Raw genomic sequence first — 19,005 nt, 5'->3', positions numbered from 1 at the left:
AATAAGCCCATAAGGTTGCACAGTAGTGCCTGTTGTGCTGGGTGCACAGTGGGCACCACATCTCCGGTGGGAGGAGACGAATGATGGATGGGTAGGGTCATACCATTGTGGTGGTGGTAGGTCTTTGTGGGATGGGACAATGGCGATGGCTCTGTGGGTTTCGACAATAATGGTGCAATATCAATTTGCAGTATATTGTTAGTGCTCTCAAGTTGTATTTGATTTATAAATTTTTGAAAGAATTTAGAAAGAAAAATATAAGTAAATTATGAGTAAAATATAATTACATTTCACCTAAGTTTTATATATTTTTTATTTTTTTTTTAAATCACTCTCGAAATCCATGAACTAAACACAATCCAAATGAATTTGGTTTTCATGTCCTTCGGGCACCTTTGTGTTATTTTCTTTTGCCAGTGTCAAGAAGCTAACACTATTTTTCAGTTGATTATGCCAAAAAAAATGCTGGATAATTTTTGGATCATTTGATCAATCAAACTGGATCTTTATGCTATGTCTGGCTTTTGGATTTGTTAAAAAGAAAGGAAAATCAAAGAGAAAAATAAATGAAATGGAAAGAGAATTTTTTTTTTTTTTTGGGACAAGAGAAAATGAGAAGAAAATGGATAGGGTTTTCTAAAAAATTTGATTTCTTGTTCAGTTACCATAGAAAAATAAATAAATATGAGCATCCAGCATTAGTTGTTTCATTTAGCATACTGGGGGAAATTGCATGAAAAATATCCAAAGCCAAGCTTAAAAAATTAGGTTCACTAATAGTAAAAAATAGGCTCAATTTCACTCATAATCAATTTACACAAAATTATATACTAGATGTTTCTTTACCCAACAATATATCCTACGAAATCAAAATAACAATATATTTCTCTTGATATCTGCTAAGGGCGAAAAAAATCCACAATAAGTGAAAATGAGAGAGAGAGAGAGAGAGAGAGAGAGAGCTACCAAACACTACAAGTTCAGGTGAGAGAAAAGAGACGGAACAAGATCAACCACAGACCATGCAAGACCAGCATATTGGAGAAGTCTAATGCCAGTATCAACATCAAATGAGTCCTGGCAGGAGAAGAACAACAGCTTTTGGACATAACTTGATTGCCTAGTTTCATCCGACTTCTTACTGGTATTTGAAGCACATAGAGCTGGGATGTAGCCGGATGATTTTATTGGGATTCCCAAGGTGTTGGCTACCATAGGAAGACTCCATTTCGCGAGGGCCTTGCTGCAGAACTTCACGAGGAGTATCGTTGGAATTCCCACTAGTATTCTTCCCACAAAGGCGGGAATTGTGAGTTGAGGGGTAAAGATCAGTGGAGCATCATGGTGAAACTGATGATAAGTTTGCTGGATCCCAGTTACCTGTATAACATTCATTTTGCATAAAATAAAAATGTGTACCCTGAATGAAACATAAAAAATAAAAAATAAAAAATAAAAAAGAAAAAGAAAAAACAATCAAAGCATTTAGGACTAAGCAATACAAAAAAAGTGATGTTTTCTAGGCCGGTAAGGAATTTGCACACATACAACAATAGCTTACCTTTTATTATATTGTTTTTTTCAAAACATGAATAGTGCATCTTGATCCCCAACTTTAGGTTGTTTGTGGATGGGCTAATAACACAGATCTCTCCTCAGATTTCTAAAATTACAGTGTCCTCTTTTACTTTTGCTGACAAAATACACATACCTCCCTTCGTTATCTAGCCATCAGTGATGGAAATGGTCCTAACAAAATGTTAGCAAATTTTGATCTCTACTTACTAAAATTATTTGTGTTCCCAAACACCCCCACCCCAATGTTACCTTCACAACCAATTCTCTATTCTCACTTCTCTCTTCTCTCTTCTCCCTCACTCCTCCATGCAGCATCACCACCACCACCACCACCACAACCACGAAAGCCACCCACCCACCCCCACATCACCAAACCACCACCCACCACCACCATTCCCACCACAATCATCATTGTGGCAAATTTATTAAAGCAATACGCAGTAGTCCCATTCTCAAACTCCAATCTCTATATCTTTGTGCATCATCTTCAAGCAGAGTAATTGGAACAGATTAAGGCCATCATCTTCAACCAGGCTCAATATGTTAACATATATATTACATATGTACAGAGAACAAAGATATAAATCAAAGGCAAATGAACTCAATTATTCCAACATCTCCGAACATATATAAATGTGCATATATAGAATTGTTATAATAGCAGTCACCAGTAGAGACACCGAAAGACCCACTGCCGCCACCACCACCACCACCACCACCATTTAAAACCCACCGCTACCAGTTCCTTCCAACCGACACACACATACATAGATATATATGTAGTTATTTTCCTATTGATAATGAAGGATGCTGGTGGCTGCTAAAGCTGTCTGACATTACCTTAACATGTTCATTTGTTTTAATTTTGTTGTATTTCGAATATTGGATGTCCTGGACTATGTCTCATTTTGTTGGTTCTTTAGTAGGGTTTGAATCGTGTAGTGGACTCACTGTTAGCTGGTTGCTTTTTGGGTCTATGTATCTTGTGTTATTGGGAGCATGTTTGATGTACGCTTTAGTCTTTTAATGTACTTCTGTTTTCTTGCCCAAAAACCTTTAAATGTATACAAATACACACACACACACAAAAATGGAGGGCTACAGTGGCCAGGTACCAATGCCCAACTTAGTTTCCCCCCTACTCAGTATAGATAACGAGAGAGAGAGAGAGAGAGAGAGAGAGAGAGAAGCATTTACAGTGGTGAAGATCTGCATAAACAAGAAAACAATATTATGTTTATATATATGCTTGTGGCAGTGGTGGTGTGCCTGGGGGTTTGGGAGAGAAGGTCTTGGGTGGCAGCTTCACAAAGATGGCTCTGAGTGCAGCAATTGGTGAAGATGGTGGGCAGTGGTGAATATGATGGGTGGCTGTTGGTGGTGGGGGTCAAAGGAAGAGAGAGAGAGAGAGAGAGAGAGAGAGAGAGAGAACAGTAGGTCTAAAAGGGTAGTGGCCAAGCCCACTAAGGACATGTTGACAAATTGTCCAAAAACAGGCCAATCTGGAATTTAAATTCCAATCTAAGCCTATTTGAGGTGGGCTAGGTTGACCAAAGCCAATTTGTCTTGATTGCAAACTATAACTCTAGGACCCAGCACATGTTGAACTCACTTCAATACAAAGACAATTCAAACAAAACAAGAGTTTCCTTGTTCTGTAGGCTTGAGAAAGTTTTCTTGAACACACAACTAAGGTTACCAGGTCAAAATCCATATATTTCATTTTCTTTACCAAGATTTCGTTGGGGCAAGTCAAAATGCTTATGCTATGAGTTTTACTGCCTTCGAGAGTTTCACGTCAAATAACAGCCATAAAATCTTATCTAAGAAAGTTTCCAATTGTCCCTGATCAACCGCTAATAACTTGAAATAAAACCAAATGATATTCTGATTGAAACTAGGCAATAATGTTAAGAATAATGCTATGTATACCAATTAATGTACTAATTAGTATACTAACAGATGATGTGGCATAATTTTAGAGGTTTTAGATATTTGTAATTTGTATAATAGGTAGAGTCAGTAATAATGATATAACACTAGTTGGTACACTAATGTGTACATTAATTGGTGCATGTAGCACCACCGTAATGTTAATATTAAACAATGAAGAGAATCAAGTTTGTGCTTACAATTCCCAATGCAACACCACTGAAGGCTGTGTGATACTCAAAGCTTGGAGTTGGAAACTCCGGTGTTGGGTAAGCAAACAACGACACGAAGCTAAGGGCAGCCCAAAATGATGTGACTGCAATAGAAACAAAGTGTGCATAATTAGAATAATGAACACCAGGCCACATTACCAAGTTCTCAGCTCAGCGTCTTGTTTAAATTTTGAGACATTCAAATTTCAAATGTTTGGTATTTCTAATTTTAACCAAATTCTACCTTATTCCACGTATAGTGTTCCAAGTATTTCAACAAGGTGCTAAAGTTTTACAAATTTTGGCATTTTGTCAAGCAATTACAAAATCATTTCATGGTTTCTGTCCCCTTTGGTGCTTCTTAATGGAATTTATTCTACTAAAAAAAAATGATTCACTGAATATTTGGGACCTCAAACAATTGTTTCATTTTGATCAACACACAGTTCAGGTGATTCTTCCCTCTATCAAATTAAAGATAGGAGCATCATTTTTCATTCACAAAATCTGGAGAGGCTACCTTTATCTTTAATACTTAAACAAAGAAAAGTAAGTAACCGCTATCCATTAGTGACATCACCTCTTGGATTTAATAAATCATGAAATGAGGGTACTTCTACAATTTTCTGTCAGTCACATCCAAAAGAAGAGAGAAATACAAGACATCATGAAAATCCTGCCTGTAAGCTTACAAACTCAAAACCTCATTGTTTTCTATTTTTTTTTATTTTCTATAGAAAGCTACTCTTCTGTTTATGCAGGTTTTTGTAGTCCACTTAAATTATGAGAGACAACATTTAAAAAATAAATCTTTCTTACTAGCCTCCATTCCAGCAAGAGCTGGTCCTCGACTATTCTTTGAAAATCTTGTCCATGTATGCAAGGTTCTCATTGTTTATTTTTTAAGAACCCCACTTTTATACCTAGTAAACCATATTGCCCCTTAGACTGTTCATCACTCCAAAAAAGAAACCTATCTCCAATCCAATTTAAGAAGAAACTAAAACTGTTACATTGAGCACACTCACATGTTGCTATATGAAACTTGTCCTTCCAGGATGCCAAAGTCTACGACTAACCCATATTTATGATTGTCATGGCAGGTTCCCCAATATGTCACTTTAAAATTTCTTATCAGTCTTTGGCATTCACCTATAGGGCTATATGGCCATAGTCAACCCATAAAGTTGGATCTGAAAGCCACGGTTGGGGAAGTTGGCTTGTTTTAGGTTCCAAGTACACCATTAAAGCATCTTTTGCAGCCATTTGACTGTTAATTACCTCAATCAATATTTTCAGAAGCCTAGCTACTTGGTTTTCACAAGATCAGTTTACTGGCCTTCAATATATTTCAGCTGTTGAACAATGACTAACAATATCCTCACTTCTAACACAAAATCTGATATTTTGAAGTAGTAAGTAGAAATATACATACCATTTTGCCCAGAAACTATGAAATCGTCAATGTATTCATGAACACTAATCCAAAATGCAAGAATTGCCAATCCAAAAGCAAGACCGCCTATGATATCAACCAAACTGTGCATCCCAAGGTAAATTCTTCCTAACAAGACAACCAAAATTTCAGTTTGAAATTGCAGAAAGAAAAAAGAGAAAAGGTTAGAAAATCAGATATAAACTGGGGAAAAATCAAAACTTACCGACGCCAATAAGGCCAACAAAAAGGCAAACCATGGCGAATCCAACAAACTGGATGGAGGCATCTCCACTCTGGGTGTAGGATATGACATAGTACAAAAGGTAACTGGATTATGCCCAAGAGAAATTTGGTTAGTAAGTTTTACATTATAATAGGATGCTAAAGCATGAGGTGAAACATCTGCTAGCAAAAGTACAAGATGTACAGATCGGTCATAACTAAATAAAAACATATTATACATAGGTGTATCATATAATACAGATTAACACACTATTAAAATTGAAGTTGTTGTCTGTCAATCGTTAATTACTTGCAACCAAAAATAAAAAAAAATAAATAAGCTGTTCATGCATACCATATTAAATTAAGCCTTGGGAATTCATTCCAAAAACCGTGGTTACCCTAACAGATATAACTTTTCTGCCAATTTTTTATTTTTTGGAAAATTGGGAGCTTGGGTAATGGTCACACTCGAATCTGCAGTGTCAATGCCCTTTTCTACATTATGTAACTTAAATACAATCTAAGAAGCACGGACAATGGTATGGGTGTCCGATATGTGTCAAACTCCGATACAGACTAGGCATCCATTTTGAAGTGTTTGTGCTTCCTATTATATGCTCATGAAAAACATCAGATACCATTGCAGTATCTTTTTTGTAAACCCTTAGCTAGAAGAAAAAAATCCACAAAGCTTCGGCCCAAAAATGTTCCTAAACAAAACCACCAATCATCACAATCTAGCTAATGCCATCCAAACCCCACCTGAAAAAAAAGCATATAGAATGAGTAAATAGGAAGGAATTTCAATACCCAGATAAGCAAACTGTGTTAAGAATGTGGGAAGAAGGCAATCCATATTCCATCGCATTCTCTTTCTCGTCTTTGGTAGCAGTCACTCTCCTCACAGGTGGACATCTGGGTCTAGGAGCTGAAACCACATCCTATTAACACATAAAGCATGCCAATTAGAAATAGCTTAACCACAATCTCAAGACTACCAACAAACAAATGATTCCAAACATATAGAAATAGAGTACCTTTATACAGTTCCCTGAATAGTCACAAAAGGCCATCAATAGGGTCATCTGCCTGGCCAATTTTCCATGCCCACTCTACAATAAATTGGCAACAAAAAAAATAAAATAAAATAAAAAAATCAATTGAATTTCTAAAATGCTGGTACATAAATTTCCAACCCACAAGCCATATGAACAACTATCATAAAAATTAAAAGTAACCCATCAAACAGAAGAAGAGAGAAGGCATACCCAGAAGAGCAAGGGAAGAAAGGCAGTGTAGAAAGGCACAGAAACAACACAAGACAACCCAGAGAAGAAAGCATCCAACCATCCATTATTGTATTTCTGCAAAACCCATTTACACAAAACCCCCAACAGTTCAGGTAAAACAAAAAAAACCAAAAAAAAAAAATTCAAAAACAAAATTCAATGAGAATGATGATATGTGTCATGTATATATATGTGTGTTGGTATATAAAAAATAAATTAAATTGATATTCAGACCTGGATCTGCAGGATGAAAGGAGTGCCAGAGATGACCTGCCGAGAAACCCAAGATTGGGTTAAGGATCTAAGCTTCCGAGTAACATTGAGCATTGAAGAGATGGCAATCCATGAAACAATTCCACACAAAAACCCAACTTGCCATCCAGGTATGCTCCCCATTCTCTCTCTCTCTCTCTCTCTCTCTCTCTCTCTCTTCAAAAAAGATGGATCAAAGAGAATGAACAATTCACAAACCCAGAACCCAGAAAAGTAAACGAATTGAAAGATTTCGGTTGGACTTGGTCGGAGAGAGAGAGAGAGAGAGAGAAGGGGAGAGAGAAAAGTAGTGGAAGATTCTCTCTATTTATTTTATTTTATTTTTTTCCCTATTTTGGTCAAAAATCATCCAATTTATTAAAAAAAAAAAAAGTCAAAAATCTCTTTTAATTAACCCTCCATGGTGCACGAGATTTTCGAATTAAAAAAATTAATTAAAAGATTTTGTATGGGGTGATAAATAAGACTTTTCTTCGATAGTTCAGATGATTTAGAGTGGATTTGTTAATTTCAACAAAGATTTCTCAGTAGATAGATTCTGTAATTTTAATTTTTTTTTTAATTTTTTTATATAAAAAAAATAGTATACATAAACCTGCGACCGAGGCGCAAAGATTAAGTTTGGGAAGACTAAAAAAGTGCACTTTTTGTCTTTTTGGACTAAAAAATTGAGGTTGAAAATATGGATGTTTGGGTTAACTTTTTAACTTTTTATTGAAAAATGTGTAATAAAAAATTGTAAAAATTGATTTGTAGGGAAAAATTTGAATTGGGAGTTGTGCAGCCGTAATTGTTGACTTTTGGTGAATAGTGTTAACTTTTTAACTTTTTGAGTAACTTTTTGACTTTTTGACTTTTTTTGAAGTCCCCAAACATGACCTTAACCTAAGATTATTTTACTTTAATTTTTTGCTGAAACAAGATGAAATATACTGCCATACACATAATTTTTATCTATTAGTTGGGAAAGCAGACGGTTTGCCCAATGTTTTAGATGATCAATGGTGCTGTATTTTTCCTCTTATCAAAATAAATAAATAAAAAATGGTGAAGTATTTTTAGTTTTAGAGTAATGCTATATTTTATCATTTTTATTTTGAGATGATTAATGTGGATCGCGTAAACTAAGTGTAAAATCAGGAAAACAATTAAAATGTACTGGACCTTTATGAAGACCAGTTTCCATCATACCCATTAAACTATCATTGTAATTAAGAAAGCGAGCATCTCTTAAACATAATAAAACAGAAGTGTTTTTTCCTACCATTGTCAATGGATTGATACCTACTTGGATTAAGCCAATATGCATAAAATTATAACCATTATCTAAATGTCTCTTGATTAATTTTTTATCAAATAATTGACAAGTTTCCCTGGGTTTTTTGGAAACTGGTTTTCATAAAGGTCCAGTATATTTTAATTGTTTTCCTGATTTTACACTTAGTTTACGTGATCCACATATTCTCAAAGCATTAACATTAAACATTCAATTACATGGGTCATTCACTGAAATGTTAGAAAAAGTTCATAATATTGCTTTAATTTATCGTGTTCATTATAAATGTATGCAAACCAATTTAAATGTTCATGCCTTACACAAAAGCCCCAAAGATAAAATAAAAATGATAAAATATAGCTCTTTTTTATTTTGTCGCATATAATTATGAATAAATTATATCAATAATCATTATACTTTATTTTTTGTGTCAATTTGATATTTAGTGGTGTTTTGAAAAGATGGTAAAAATTTTATTTTTTGACTTTTTTTTGATTTTTTTAGATAAAAAAATAGAGGGATGATGTGACCCAAAAAAGTCAAAAAACTAAAAAAAAGCTAATCTTCCCAAATTGCCTCTTAAAGATTCGGGATAAACTCCTCTCCACGCGTCATCTTTTCATATTCATTCTTATTCCTCTTGTAGGTTTCAATTCAGACTTACTTTGATGATCCAAACCATCTATTTCATAGGCTTCATAGTGTAGGTTATTCATACAAAAAATTAGATTTATCGGATAACTATAAATACATAAATAAATCACGTTTTGTTTTACAAAATGAATAGTTTAAATATGCAATCCTATTTAAAACAAAATGTAATTTGTTTTTATGTTTATAGATATCCGATGAAATTGAATTTTTTACACAGATGACCTTTAAGTAGACGGTTCGGATCATCGATGTGAATTCAAATTTGGGCCCACAAAAAGAGTATGGATGAGTATGAAAAAATACAAATATGGAATGGAGTTTATCCCTAAAGATTCATTGGATTCAATTTTGATTCTAATTTTTTAATATTATATTATTTTGATCTAATCAATCATGGCAAGTGTCATGTTTTTAAACAAAATTATAAACTCACTCAACAAATCACTCCATCTTTGTATCTATTTTGTTTTATAATATAAAGCACACAAGTCAGTTGATGAAACTATGCCATGTACATTTCATGCCCAAATTACCCATTTATAATCGTTCAAATTTTTTTATTTCAAATATTGATTTTTTTTCTTCCATCTACATTCAATTTTTTTTTTATCAGTTGATAGCAATTACAACCATCCTTCATTTCTACACATGCATTACGGGTGTGCATAGTCGTCTAACATATATTAACCTCTATACATATAAAGAAAGAAAAAGAAATGAGAAGCCAGGTGGTAGAGGTTGGGGGAAGAGGAGGAGGAGGAGGAGGAGGAGGAAGAAGAAGAGGAGGGAGAGGACAATAGTTATGGGGTTGCAGGAGGAAGGGATGTGACAAGTAGGGGCTAGAGAGGGGTAAGGATGCGACATGGGGAGAGGATGGGGTTGATAAGGCTAGAAATGAAGAGGGTTGAGCTAGGACGGGGGAGAAGAAAAAAGGTAATTCACAATTAGCGAATGATAAGGGACAATTAATAAAAGATGAGGACGACAATCACTACAACAAAAAGCACGTTTTGCGACCATTTTTAGCGGCCAAATTGGTTTTAGGCGCCAATTACAGCCATTTGGTGACCAAATTACAACTTGTCGCCAAAGGATGAAGAATTGGCGACCAATTGTAATATTTGGTTGCGGAAGCATTTTGGCGCGGGGCAAAAGTAAGCGCGGGAAGAGGAAAAATTTATGGTGACTATTTTTTATCTTTGGCGACCAATATATTTGTCGCTATAAATTTATCTTTGGCAACAAGCCAAAATTGGTTGCCAAATCTTTTTCTTACCTCAAAACGCTACCCTTTTTTAGGCTAAAGAAATTTGTTTGTTTGTTTGTTTATTTTTTTTTTGAATAGAAGCTAAAGAAATTCACCAATCCTTTTCATTTGACTGTGAGAAAATCAGACCTAAAGGCCCCATTTCTCCCCTTTTCTCTCAGCTCTATCGCTCATCGTCACTCATCTGTATCGCACGTCGTCGCTTGCCATCGCTCTATCGCACGCTAGTCCAGCCTCCGGCAACCATCCACACCAACACCAGTTTGTCTTTTCTCTTCTCTCACTCGTTGTCTCACTCTTTTATTGTTTTTCGTCTCTCTCTCTCTCTCTCTCTCTCTCTCTCGTTCTCTCTCTCTCTCTATTGGTGGAGCGTAAGAGCTCTTCTATAGCGATCCAGGTTTTACCCTGACCTTTAATGTATCCTGGACTTGGGTTCCATGGTTGTATGTTGTTGTCTTTGTCTTGTTTCCTCAATTTAATTCTTTGAAATTGAGTTGTAGGTTGCATTGAGTGAGTTTGGAAGAGGTTGGTAGGGAGTTGGTACAAATGGTTGTTGCCCAGGTTTTGGCTTCTTCGCTCGAGTGAGGCTTTTTGCGCTCGAGCGAGCCTTGGGTATTTGCTTTTTGCGCTCGAGCGAAGATTGAAAGTCCTCAGGTTTCTTTCTTAGACGCAACTTTCGCTCGATCGAGAACTTTTGCGCTCGAGCGAGACACGTGTTATTTGTTCCTTCACTCGAGCGAGAACTCTTGTGCTCGAGCGTGCGTCTGCATTGGTGGTAGACTTGAAGCTTTGCATTGTGCGCTCAAGCGACACTTCTTGCGCTCGAGCGAGGCCACTTGGTATGTCTGGTCGCTCGAGCGACAACTCCTTCGCTCGAGCGAGCCTCGCATATATCAGTTTGTAGTAGCATGATTTTATATCACTTTTTGGTCCCTTCTTCACTCAAAACCCTAGATCGGCTGCCTCTCTCTCTAAAACACTCTCTCTCTCTACAAATACTTCTTAATCTAGAGTCCTTCTATCCTACTTCCTTTGTAAAAAGGGTGAAGTATCGCGTGGGCTTCATTTTGATCCGAAAAAGTTCACGTTTGGAGCATCTTCAAGTTTCTCCTTCTTCCTCTTTGAGCTTCTCCATTTGAGGTAGGGATAATCTACTCTTTAATATGAGTTTTGACCTAGACATTTGTCATTTTTGCATAAATAGTGAAGTTGGGGAGTTGTGTGAGGTTATGGTTGGATTTTGGTTTGTGAAAGAGGGGTTTTCTATTTTGGACTCCATATGTGTATGTGAGGTCTTGAAAATGGGGTTATTTGTGTATAATGGGTAAAATCTAGCCTTGGGTGTAATATTTGAGAAAGAGGGAAAAAAGCCCTAGTTTGGATTAAATAAACTATTTTGTATAAATAGTGAAATCAACGTAGAGATATGAAATTGGTTTGAGAATTATGAAATTAGGGGAAAATGTGATTAAATGGTGTAGTTGGATTGGTAAATTACTCACCTATGGAAAATTTGATAAATTATCTGTTGATAGATTTATTTATCTATTTAGAAATATCTATTTTGGCTATTGGTGGATGATAGCTATGATTGTTGTAGAAAATGCATGAGGATTAGGAAAATTGAAACTAATCAATTGTATTATGTCATTGAATATGACGGTTTGAGTAAATCATTGAATATGTGAATTGATAAGTCATTGTATATGACAACATGTTTAAATACATTATATATGTATCTTTGAATGAGAGGAGATAGGAGATATACTTCATTGTTTGGGAGGAGATAGCGGATGGACTCCATTGAGAATTAAGTTGGCCAGAGTGTCCAGGGTGAAAGTCCCGAAATCCTATTTATTTATGGGTGCCGGTTCCCTCGAACGTAGTTTCGTAAAATGACAAGAAATAAAATTGTTAGATTGATGAATGCATTGAATTGTGAACCATTAAGTTGAAATCTCATTTTGGTTGTTTTGATGATTACAAATTTGGTAAATAGATTTACCCAAAATGGATGATTGGGAATGAATTGAGATATGGTTATGTAAATTAAATGGTCATGGAAATAATATGTGTCGGTTGAGAAATATCCTACATTTATCTGATGTTTATGCCTTAGTTAATTCTCATATATTGTGTAGCATATTTCTACTGGGCTTTCGCTCACCCTACTTGGGACACCATTTTCAGGTACCAGTGACATGTCGCCTCCAAGGACATAGCTTGAGAGGTTTAGGGGCTGAAGGCTCCATTTTTGCTATTTCATTTTGTGTTGGATGTTTTTTTTTTAAGTCGATGGTTTTACTTGTATAGAGACTAGACTCTTCTTTTGATGTAACCAAGTGATAATTTGGAAAGATGTAAGCCCGTAGGACATTTATTTTGTTGTTATCAATTAGAGATACATGCTATAGTTTCAGAAAGAATATTTGTGAAAGTGTAACGCATGTAATGTCTTTTGTAATACAGACTCTGATGAATGAAATATAACATTTCTATTATGTTTATGATTATTATGAATGGTTGATTTATATAATATTTTGAGGGCGTTACATCTTCCCTCTCTCTCCTCTCACTAAATCTCTGCTTTTTCCCATTATTAAACCTTAATAACCATATTTTATTTGTATGATTTCTTTAGATTCAACCTCTGTTCCATATTCAAAATCTGTTTGCTATCATATTAGGGAAAACTTTAGATTGGTATTTTGGTTGAAGAATGTTGGTTGTTTTATGGACATCAAACTTTGTATAATTTTTTTTGAATGAATAGCATTTTTTGTATGTCTGAACTACTACAATGTTTGTGTCTCAGGGTTTGGGTTTATTTGATGCCTGGGCTCGGGGTATCTTATGGTTGATGAATGACCTTCACTTGGTTGACAAATGCCAATGAGAATAATTTCTGGATTTGTATCTATTCATGTAGTGATTTATGTTTCTGCAATAAAAATAGTGTGTTTTACCTTGTTATCTAGTGAAGGACTTTGCTTGTGCTGATTTTACTTTTTATCCTATGAAGGACTTAGCTTGTGCTGATTATACTGTGTGTCAGTCATGTGGCAGGTGAAGATAAGTACTATATCTTCCATAGAGGGGCATACAAAGTAGGTCGAAAAGGTATGCTTGGTTGGGTGCAAGTCCTTGTGCTGAACTCACTTATCTACAGCATATTTATTTGATGTCAAAACCTGGAGAGAATATTTGAATCTGATTTTTTTCTAGTTCAAATCAGTAAACAATGAGCTCAGTCAAATGAACATCACTTAAAGAAAAGATAAAGAGTGACCAATAAAAGAAGTGAGGAGATTCAAGAAATTAGTTTCCACAAAACCCCAGGGAACCTCTTCAAATGTTAAAACGCGGCAAAAGTTGTTTTTTGTTAAAGAAACTTAATTGCAATATCTACTTGGAACAATTTAGAATGCCAAGCTCAAGCAAGCATATTTGTAAATATTGCCTTTTGACTAAAAGACTTAAAACACAAAGTCTATGTGTATGACAGGCCCTCATGCCCTTTGATTTATTTGTGTTGATTGAGAGCTCTTTGGATGTTTCTTTCCTTTTTTCTTCACCACCTTGTTCTACTTTTTGGGTAATACTTTGTGTAGTTCAAAATTTTATTATTTCTTTCAAATTGCCCAAATATTATGTCGATGTGAGTTTTCTTACTCTTACACCACTACACATATGAACCTTCATTGCATAGGCTGAGCTTATATCAAATCTGAACGTAATGAAAGCATATGCTGGGAGAAAACAAAGCACAGCCGCATGTGTTCCAAAATTGTAATCATCATTATACAAATAAACTGATGAATTTGATTGATTTTGAATGCAGACTAAACTCTTGTCAGATGCAGGTGGAGGGAAAGGGGAACCTTTGAATAAAATAAGGAGGTATTGTAGGCTTTAAGAATATGTAACATGCCCGGGGGGTACCCGCGCGCGTTAAACAGTTCAGACCCCCGAGATCTCTTTGATCTATTCTCACGAGTGTAATGTGAAACGTAGACGAGAGTCCAGATTTGAAAACTTTTATTGAAAATCCATTTTATTGCAATTTTGTCAAAAATGGACTGCGTCATCAGATGTCAGAGTCGCCACCTAATATTTTGGGAAATTAGGAAACCCATGACTCGGTGCCAAGGCCACTGTTCGTCGTAACCAAGGATGCTTGGCTCGGAACCTTAGGTATGAGAGGGGAAGGTCAATAATGAGCACCCCCGCTCACCCGATCAAAAGATCGGCCTCTACTAAACCATGATATGACTTTTTATTTTTTTTTATATGTTCATGTTCTGATTACTGAATAAATCCTAAAATTTACTATGTGAAGCATACAAGTATAGACTAGTTTGCTCAAATTAGAACAATTCAGTTTTATGTTCGTTTTTCGAAAAGGGTTTGAATTTGCCACTTGACAAAGTGGGCTTAAAGTTTGTGAATTTGCCACTACAAAGTGGGCTTAAAACGTACATTTATTGAATTATTCCAATTCAAACAACAAGCCTTCATCCACAGGCATTCATACAGTTTATCACTTAAGCAAATAGCCACATGGTAGGATGCTAAACATAATAAGAAAATCACACACAAATGAGATGCTAAAGCATAAAAACTCACAAATCGACCGGCGTCCCTCGAACAACTACAAAACAAAGTTAGTAAAATATGCATGATCTTATATACAGAATCCTAATGCAATTCACTCATGTGATGCACTAAAGATTCGGCTTCTAAAATATGGCATGTGAATCATCTCAATAACATGAGGTAGCGCATAGAATCACAGAAGAATTGATTAAATCCACACATGTAAATGTAGCCGAATCTTAATGCATGAGACATAAATGTAAAGTATGGATATGCATGGCATGTCAGATATATACATATGTACAGTTAGGGAAAGCGAGTAAAGAATGGGATAGAAAGAAGCGGGGTGGGGGAATTATTACAATCCTTTAAATATTACAAATCCAAATGAGAGAGAGGAGGGAATAATAAAATAAAATGAAACCTCACAAACACTCAAAAGAAAAAGAAGATAAAGAACTTCATCATTGGCACAGTCCACAGTCCACTACTTTTGTCCACTCCTCTTCTTTGGTCCATGCTCCTTTGTTTGTATGTTCTTTTCTCACATCAAGGAGATCTGCCCATGGCACTTAGAAGACAGAGAGAATCAGCCCATGTCTCAATGTGTGCTCTGTGGTCTGTGTGTATGGACTGTGATAGCCGAGAGAGAGAGAGGTTGATGTTGAGAGAGAGAACAATTGGAAGTGTGTGTTGAGTCCGTATCAGTGTGTATCTCTTTCCATTTTCAACACTCAAAAACAGCCGAGAGAGAGAGGAGGGTGAAGTCCCTCCTGTGTGTTTTGCTCAATCACCATCCAATCCCCTGCTGCCCAAAAATCTGTGTGTCTGTGTGAGAGAGTTCAAGTCGGCGGGGTTCTGCCGAGAGAGAGAGAGATAGCTAAAAAATGGTGAGGGACCGCATGTGTATGGATCTTCCCCTCTCAAAACCGTGTGTCTGTGTGTCTATCCTGTGTGCCGTGTGATCTCTACGGGTGTGTGTAGTGTGATAGCAGCCCCCAAAGAGAGAGGTGAGCTTGTGTGTGTGTGTGTATGTCAGTGTGCTATGTGTGATGCGTGTGCCGTGTGTTAATCCTTTTTCAATTGGTGTCCCCCGTGATGTCCATGAGTGTGTATGGATCTTGAGAGAGAAGAGTGTGAATGGTGTCTATGTGTGGCTGGTCTGTGTTGGGTGTGCTGGGTGTGTTCTGCCATGTGTTGGGTGTCTGACGGGTGTGTCTCGTGAGAGACCCAGCTAGAGAGAGGTGAGAGAGAGCCGTGTGGGTATGTGCTGTGTGTGAAAGGTGTGTGTGTGCATGGGTAGTGTGTGGGTGATGAGTGTGTGTGGTTGTGTGCCATTGTTCCACCCGAGAGAGAGAGAAAAGAGGCCATGCAGCCTCTCAGAGAGAGAGGTGCCGAGAGGGAGAGAGATCAACCTCTTTGTGCATGTGTCACCTGGGTGTCTGTGTGTATGTGGTCTCTCTCTGCTGTGTAGTGTCTCCCCTCCCCCTTTTGCTTCAAACAAGTTGGAAAATATAAAGATTGAGATTTTTTAATTGTTTATCATTCACCATGCCAACAATCATAAAAAATCTACACCCTTGGTGCCCACAAACCTCAATTATTCTGAAGAGACAGAGATAGTGTGTTTGTTAGGTGTCTCCTCTCCACCTACTCTCATCTGCCCTCCTCTTTTTTCAATTTCCTCCGCCACTTTTCAAACCTACTTCACCGAATTATTTTTCACCCAAAACTTATCATCACAATGTCCACTCTGTTCCCCTTTGAATCCAGCAAAAACAAAATCCTTTCCCATCCAAAAAACCCATTATCCTCATCTGACCCTCTCTTTTTCTTTTCTTTATTTTCTTTTTCATTTTTTATTTTTTTGTTTGTCTTTTCATTATTTTATATAAAAAAAAAAACCTAAAAATGTGTACACACACATAAAATTAGATAAAAATGATAAAATACTACAAATTGATAAAATATTAGTGATATAAAATAATTTGACCAAAATAGGTGAGGTTTGGGATTAAAGCTTCAATTTATTTATTATTATTTTATTTTTTATTTTTGGCTGAGAAATTTATAAAATGACATATTCTAATTTTTATCAGCGGGTGGTCAAAAGAAGGTGCCCAAGTCTTAGGGCCGGTCAAAATGGGGTGTCTACAGAATATCTTTTTTTTTGGAACTAGTGTAGGCTTTAAGAACATATAAATGACTTTTCATGAAGTTCCCAATAAAGTCATGCCATTTTAGCATATGGAAAAGATTTGAGACCGACTAGCTTATGAGTCATTCCTAAATCAAGTAAACTGCAATTTAGTTTGATGTGTAAGATTTGATCATTTGCCAACCACAATTTAGCTTTGATTTGATAAGATGTGCATCTGCTTTATTATTATTTTAAATTCTTAGAAACGTTCCACCACACTTAAAATTCTATGAAATTTAATGGGAATCATAATGTGACTGGGTAGGAAGCGGAAATGCAATTACTTAGAGCAAACAAATTAGGAGTAATATGGTGAGAAAAAACCAAAATCAAATATCCATGTTTTGGGTGATACACATGAAGTATGAGAACCTGGAAAACCTAAATAGGTAGTGGACATGGCAGAAACATGAGACTGATGTGAGGAAGAAGACACAAGCACAGACTTGTACATTATAGATTGTACTGTGTAATATGACACATTGCCAGGTGCTGATGAATTCCAAACCAAATAAAACCAATAAGTTAAACTAATTTGGCCTGAACCAAATAAAACAAGAATAGTCAGGTGTATACACAATTTTTGTCTGCAAAATAAAGATAGAAAAATAGAGTGACAAATATAAATGTATTCATTTAAATTAATGTGGTTACAATCTCTAATGAATTCTCTGATCAAAGAAACAATCCTCCGATTCTTCTCTTGACTCGAGGGCTTGATAGCTCATTTTCCGAATCAAATGGCAAAATCTTCTCCAAATAGTACAAAGAAAATGATAAATTTGTAGGACGTTTGACTTGAGGGCTTGATTGCTTTTTTCTCAAACCAAATTTTAGAATACTCTCCAATCTAGTAAAAGAATATAATAAATTTGACAACTTTGGCTTAACCATCTCACATGCCACTTTTTTTCAACAATTTGGATGAAAGTAAGGAATCGGGCCAAATTGAGAAAAATGAGATAGTTTAAGGACTAAATTGAGCAAAAAGAAAACTTTTACTAGGCAAAGTATAATTTACCCAAAAAAATGTTCACTGAAAACTAAAATAAATGAGTTCTTAATGATGTATATTATTTTTTCTTAACATCAATAAAAAAAGAAATGATAAATATGGGATGTAAACATTATAATAAAACTAATACAAGAGAACCTAAACCACTAGATAAAAATTGGAGAGATCAAATTTATTAGATTATATTTTTTGCCTTCTTTGTTTCCTTTGAAATGGAGGGATCCATCAAGGAGTTTTGAATCCTTAAAAAAAAAAGAAAAACAAGAAAAGAAAAAGAGAAGCAAAAGTAAGATTTTGTACTTGGGGGTTGTTTTATCCTTCATGGGCCCATGGTATATGAATGTTTCAATAACTTCGTATGTAGATCGTGTTTAATTTCCCAAAAATGATATTATCCAAAACGTGCTTCATTTTTGTAAAACAGTGTACCAGCGATTTAGAAATTGCGAAAGGACTGTTCGAGGGTCGAAATTGCGAAATGACCACCGAAACTGCCAAAACTTGGCACGGGCAGCCTGCTTAAGCCTAGATAGACTTTTAAGAACAAATGGGACCTCAATTGGATTTCCGGTTAAAAAATTAGAAGGAAAATTACAAAACAAAAGACTTAAAAGGCTCATTCGATAGGCGAAATTGTGAAATGACCATTGAAACTGCCGAAACTTGGCATGGGTAGCTTGCTCAAGGCTAAATAGACTTGTAGGAACAAACGGGACCTCGATTGGATTTTCAATTAGAAAATTAGAAGCAAAATTGTAGAACACAAGACTTAAATAGCCCGTTTGGAAGGCGAAATTGCAAAATTACCACCGAAACCGGTAAAACTTGGCATGGGTAGCTTGCTCAAGCCTAAATAGACTTGTAGGAACAAACAAGATCTCAATTGGATTTCTGGTTAGAAAATTAGAAGAAAAATTGTAAAACATAAGATTTAAAAGGCCTGTTCGGGGAGCAAAATTGCAAAATGACCACCAAAATCGACGAAACTTAGCACGAGCAGCTTGGTCAAGACTAAATAAACTTGTATGAGCGAACGACACCCCGATTGGA

General features: G+C 35.9%; 1 protein-coding gene across 1 annotated transcript; it reads right to left on the bottom strand.

Moving 5' to 3' along the window:
• Positions 1-774: 774 nt before the first annotated feature.
• Positions 775-7,473, bottom strand: SPP1 (Phosphatidic acid phosphatase (PAP2) family protein). The gene is made up of 8 exons (XM_028251633.2): positions 6,909-7,473; positions 6,654-6,749; positions 6,423-6,497; positions 6,196-6,326; positions 5,384-5,487; positions 5,158-5,286; positions 3,711-3,826; positions 775-1,380 (listed from the first exon to the last, which is right to left on the bottom strand). The coding sequence occupies exons 1-8, from the start codon at positions 7,068-7,070 to the stop codon at positions 973-975; spliced, it is 1,221 nt and encodes a 406-aa protein (XP_028107434.2). The 5' UTR covers positions 7,071-7,473; the 3' UTR covers positions 775-972.
• Between the last annotated feature and the right edge of the window lie 11,532 nt (positions 7,474-19,005).

The sequence above is a fragment of the Camellia sinensis genome, chromosome 10 (assembly GCF_055761805.1).
Source record: "Camellia sinensis isolate YWXY chromosome 10, ASM5576180v1, whole genome shotgun sequence".
Lineage (NCBI taxonomy): Eukaryota > Viridiplantae > Streptophyta > Magnoliopsida > Ericales > Theaceae > Camellia > Camellia sinensis.
Note: the sequence above shows the minus strand (reverse complement) of the source record. Positions and strands in the feature narration are given on the sequence as shown.

Excerpts from the sequence above, each read along its gene's own strand:
- SPP1 (XM_028251633.2), bottom strand. The coding sequence starts at position 7,070 with ATGGGGAGCATACCTGGATGGCAAGTTGGGTTTTTGTGTGGAATTGTT. Across the intron at positions 6,327-6,422 it reads ATTCAGGGAACTGTATAAAG|GATGTGGTTTCAGCTCCTAG; the intron begins GTACTCTATTTC and ends ATGTGTTAATAG. Across the intron at positions 5,287-5,383 it reads TGTTGGCCTTATTGGCGTCG|GAAGAATTTACCTTGGGATG; the intron begins GTAAGTTTTGAT and ends TTGTCTTGTTAG.